Raw genomic sequence first — 5070 nt, forward strand, 5'->3', positions numbered from 1 at the left:
CTGAAGCGTCTTCCAATCAGTCTCTTTGCATCAAAGACTGTATTCTTCATATTCATGGCAATCTGGTTCTTTGCTGCATCGCCAATCAGCCTCTCACTGTCTGTGAAGGCAACATACGATGACTTGTTCTGTTGCCCTGATCATTTGCAATTTCCTAAAAACGGATTTCGCATGCCTTTTAACTATAGTATCTTTATCTCTCCAATAGTCACTAATGCATCATTCAATGCTATCAAACACTCCGCATTCGTTTTCCCTACTTCATTTTTAACATTATCAATCACAACTAAATGAGTTGCGTGGATAAATCTAACAAGAGGTGATGGTATACTATTACAACAGTAAATAAAATCTGTCTAACAAATTTTGACAGACAGTTTCTCCCCAAATTTCTTCTCCACCTACATCGAGAACTTGAATATAGCAGCTGGAAGCTTCTTCTCTGTTCGGTTATTGATCATAGATCTTAGTTGAGACTATCAGTAACAAGTCTCCTTCAGTTTCAAACGACTTGACATAAATCTCTTTTAAATGGTTTATCATTGTAAGACATATTTTTCTCAAAAAGTAAACCTGCTTGATTTGATAAACTTGTTAGATTTAAATTATAGTTTTAATAATATAATTAAATTTATTATAAAAATTAAATTATAATTATTTAGTATATTAAATAATTAAAAATAGTTATTGTATAGTTAAATACCCATAATTATAAATTTTGTTTGTATTTATTAATATATTGTATATCTCTATTTAAATTAGAGGGTGAGGTTTAGAAAAAGGATGTCGGTTGATTCCTTGATCATTCCAATAGCCCTCCTTCCTGCCCGTTCATGGTGATGGGTGGGTCGTTTTATAGTTTTATTTGATATTGTTGAAAATGATTTTTAATATAGTAAAACCCCTTCCCGAAATATTACATTTTTTAATACTGTTTTATCAATAAAAAACCAACCCGAAATATTGGAGGTTTTTTGTTTGTTTTATTAATAAAAGTGTTTTGTTTTAAATAAATCGAATTAAAAATTAGTAATTAATTTTTCAGAGCATCCCCAACATCCATGTTAGCAACTTTCTTTTCAACGCTCATGTTTGCTCTTTCAAGTTGTCCAATTTTATTAAAAGATCTTTCAACTGGGCAAGTGGTTGGACTCTTAGCATTCATCTTTTTCACAAGATTGAATAAACGTGGGAATTGATTTTTTTCTTCTTGACTCATCAAAGCAAACAAGGTGTTCAAAGTTAATTTTTTTTGACTGGGCAACTCTTTAAGAAATCTTCTGCTTCTTTTTTGAATAAAGCCCTTATGTGCTTTCTGTGTTGAATGGCGGTTGCTCTCTTTTCTTTAACAACTTCACTACTGCTGCAATCTTCAGCGATATCTGTTGCTTCTGTTTGATCTGTACTTGTTAATCTCACTTGTTAAACAAGAGTACGTATCGCCTCAGTAGCATCAGCCCTTTCTTCCCTTTCTAACCTGTTTGAAATTTCTTCGACTTTTTCAATGTTGGCACAGTACCAATCTTGAAACTTTTGAACTTCCGCTTTTAATTCTTGGTCATCACTTTCCTCGAATGATTTTGCATCAAAATTGTTGTAAATTTTGATGTTTACTACCAGTTCTTTTCCTTTGAGTTTTCTTTGTAATTTCCCGAAATTTGCCATATTCGTTCCTTTGACCTGGTTTTCCTTCAACAATCCAGCATCGAAAAGGTCTTCTTTGGTCATTTTTCTTGAAGGAATTGCAAACCTCAAAATCATCGCGTCACTCAACTTAACGAGCAGGTGAATTGAATACTTTTTCAAAATGAATTTTTCGTTGTCGTCAAGATCTTCAATGTATTTCATTTTTTCTAAATAATCGGTTAACACCACCTTTCGTCTGAGCTCGAAGATATTCGAAATTAAATCTTCAACACGTTGATAGGCCACGGGGTATAGTAAATTGGCGGTCTGTAGCCAATCGTTAATTATCTTCACCTTACTGAGCACTATTTGAGTGAAGAACATACACGCAACAAACAATTTGCAGTTGACATTACACTCACCCATAATGTTGCGAGGTCCAAAAGGCTTTTGGTATTGTTCTCTTTCACTGTAAAATTCTTGAAGTGAAGGCAGATTCTCAAACATATTATCAAGAATCAATACTGTTTGGAGCCACCTTGTTTCGGATCGTTGAACCAATTTGAGAACTGCACCTTTGATATGATTTTTGGCACAGAATTGATCCCATGCTGTTCTTGTTGTCTGAACTGTTAACCCGTCCAAGAAACTTTCAATAGCCAGCCCCCATTGAGATTCAAAACACTTTTCAGTCGCTTTATTTGTTCTGTGTGAAAAGCAGTAGTTTGAATCAAATCCGTTCAGCCCGTCTCTCTCTTTTATTTTAGCCAGGAGTTTACCAGAGAGCCCACCATTTCGTATCAGAACATAAGCTCCATCAAAACAAGCACCAATGCATTTGATGAGGTCGGCATCCATCAATTCCAATATTTTCATTATCCAACTGAGCCACCCCGCAGCATCTGTTTTGCCGTCATAGTTTTCTATTTTGACTCTTTTTTCTTCAAATGATCCATCTGAAAACACGAATCTTACAAAGAGCGAAAAGTATTCAACCCCACTGTACATTGCTGAATCGGCCATTAATGTATAATAGTCACACTGCTTGAAGATTAGTTGTAGTTCATATCTGGATTTTTTCGAAATTAACACAAATCTCCGTTGCATAGTTGAAGAACTGAGAGCAGTGTTAACGACTTTTTAGGAACATTGGACATGAGCAAAATTATGGATATCAATTTTGACATGGCATCAATTTGATTATTTGTCAACCCACACGCTCCCATCATCAATGCAGCCATCATCGTTATAAAGCTGCCTTTTTTATTTTTAGCATCACTTGTTGTTGAATAACTGTCAACATTTTTACCAAGTCGTTTATGTATTTCTTTGTTGGTTTCTTGTGCGATGTACTCTGCGGAGTATTTATTCTCTGGTTTGAGGAGCTCTTTAATATAGTTCATTTTTTCCAATTGTTCGATCTCAAACACAGTAAATTTTATTTCTTCTTTGGTCGAATCGTTAGTATTCTGAGATTCGTTGTCGGTATCCTGGCAATAATCAACATGTGTCGTATTTCCTGTTTGAATGGTTAGATGAACGGAAATATCATTTGAAACGACAGACGTTTGTTGTTCAGTGTTGGAGTCGACAATACCAGTTGAATTTTGTAAAACAACATCTTCACAATTAATAATAGGAACACTTAAACTTTTACTGATATTGTCGAGTGCTTCTTGTGTTGACTCGCTGTGTAAAACACGAGTATTTATTCGTAATGTGCGATAATCTATAAGTGGAAGAACACGAACAGTTTCTTCCAATCTTTTCAATAAATATTTCTTAAGGTCCTCAAATGAAGTATAACCTATTTGTCTCAATTGTGACTCAAGTTCCTTCCTCACTTTCAACAAATCAGCACCTCTATAAATATTTGGTGCAATTTCCATTTCATTATCAGTCAACTCACATGATTTGTTTTTTCCTCTTCAACGAGCTGACTGTTGAGCGCAATTAAATTACATTTGTCAAAATTGTCATCAAAAAATTTAAAATTGCCAACACTTTTAAATTTGTTTTTTTTCAGGTTTTGCGTTGACAGCGTGTTTGACATATTTGCGTCTATTAAACATTTTTCCACAGAAAATACAATAATGAAATTCACGCAAACGATCGTGTGGGAGTTGCGCTTTTATTTCGAAAGTGTAAAAAGTACGGAACTCTTCAAAACGTCTGTTGGTATTTGGGTTTTGCATATGTTTGTTATTTATAAGATTCTAACAACAATAAAAGACAAAAGTTATACTTTTTATATATATATATTAATAGCATTGATTTTAACAATTGTATTAATTTTTATCATATAATTGTGTTTTTCATTAAAAAAATATATATATTATAAATATTTTAATATATCATAAAATACAAATATATTATAAATATATGTAATTATATTTGGACTATATTTACTTGGATATACTATAAATTTTAAATTCACATATTATAAATTTTTATATTGAATATAACTTAAAATTAGTAATATTTGTATTTAAAATAAAAAGACAACTGTTATTTTTTGGTAAATATAAGGAATAATCATGTTTTTAAAGTGGTAAATATAAGTTGAATTTGCAAATTCACCAAAATGCTCAACTTTAGTTATATACGACTTGAAAACGCGTTGAAAAGAAAAAAAACATGCAAAATGTTATTTAACTACTTTTTGTTTTTTTATTGTGGTATGTATGTGATTATAAACATGGTACTTCAGTTATTTTATCAAATTGTTTTAAGACTAATCTATATAAACAGACTCATTTTTATAAAAATAAGTTTATTAGTAAATTTCATTAATTATTTTATTTACTATATTACAAAATATGTTTAGATTATAAAAATTTTAATAAAACAATATATTTTGATTATGTAATAATATTTTATTTAAAACAACTCTATAACATTTTTGAAATTACTAAAATAGATTTAAAACTTTTGATTTGATAAATATTATTAATTAATAATAATTTTTATTGGTTTATTTTTTTTCTTTAATAAAATAACTATTAATATATTTTTATTTTTATAAATATTTTATTGTTTTATTGTTATAAAACTAAATATTTATAATTTTAATTATTTAAATTAATATTTTATATAATTTAAGTAAATTAAATTTTTTGGTAAGTAATAATAGTTAATTAAATATACTATTATATATCATTCTATACTTATAAATATAAAGAGTACAGACAAACTGTTTTTAATAAAAAATTATGAAACATAGTAAAATATATAATAACTTTAATATGTAATAATGAAAATTATATTGAAAAAATACTGCAAAAATTCAATCATTGACTAACCAAGGCTTCTACTTGTTATGCGTTATGGATAAACAGACTCATTACATTTATCAAATTATGCAAGTAACGATTCTGTTTGTCGATTTGTTTTCTTTAAAACAAAAGAATGAATTAAACAATTTAAATTGTGTTATATATCTTT

The 5070-nt window shown here is 29.7% G+C and overlaps 2 protein-coding genes across 2 annotated transcripts; both read right to left on the reverse strand.

Annotated features, from left to right (window-relative positions):
• Positions 1-1422: 1422 nt before the first annotated feature.
• Positions 1423-2634, reverse strand: EIN_529750 (hypothetical protein; the record flags this gene model as incomplete). The annotated part of the gene is made up of 1 exon (XM_004261107.1): positions 1423-2634. The coding sequence occupies one exon, from the start codon at positions 2632-2634 to the stop codon at positions 1423-1425; it is 1212 nt and encodes a 403-aa protein (XP_004261155.1).
• Positions 2635-2711: 77 nt separating this feature from the next.
• EIN_529760 (hypothetical protein) lies at positions 2712-3515 on the reverse strand (the record flags this gene model as incomplete). The annotated part of the gene is made up of 1 exon (XM_004261108.1): positions 2712-3515. The coding sequence occupies one exon, from the start codon at positions 3513-3515 to the stop codon at positions 2712-2714; it is 804 nt and encodes a 267-aa protein (XP_004261156.1).
• Between the last annotated feature and the right edge of the window lie 1555 nt (positions 3516-5070).

The sequence above is a fragment of the Entamoeba invadens genome (genome assembly GCF_000330505.1).
Source record: "Entamoeba invadens IP1 unplaced genomic scaffold scaff_1105074724501, whole genome shotgun sequence".
Classification (NCBI taxonomy): Eukaryota; Evosea; order Mastigamoebida; family Endamoebidae; genus Entamoeba; species Entamoeba invadens.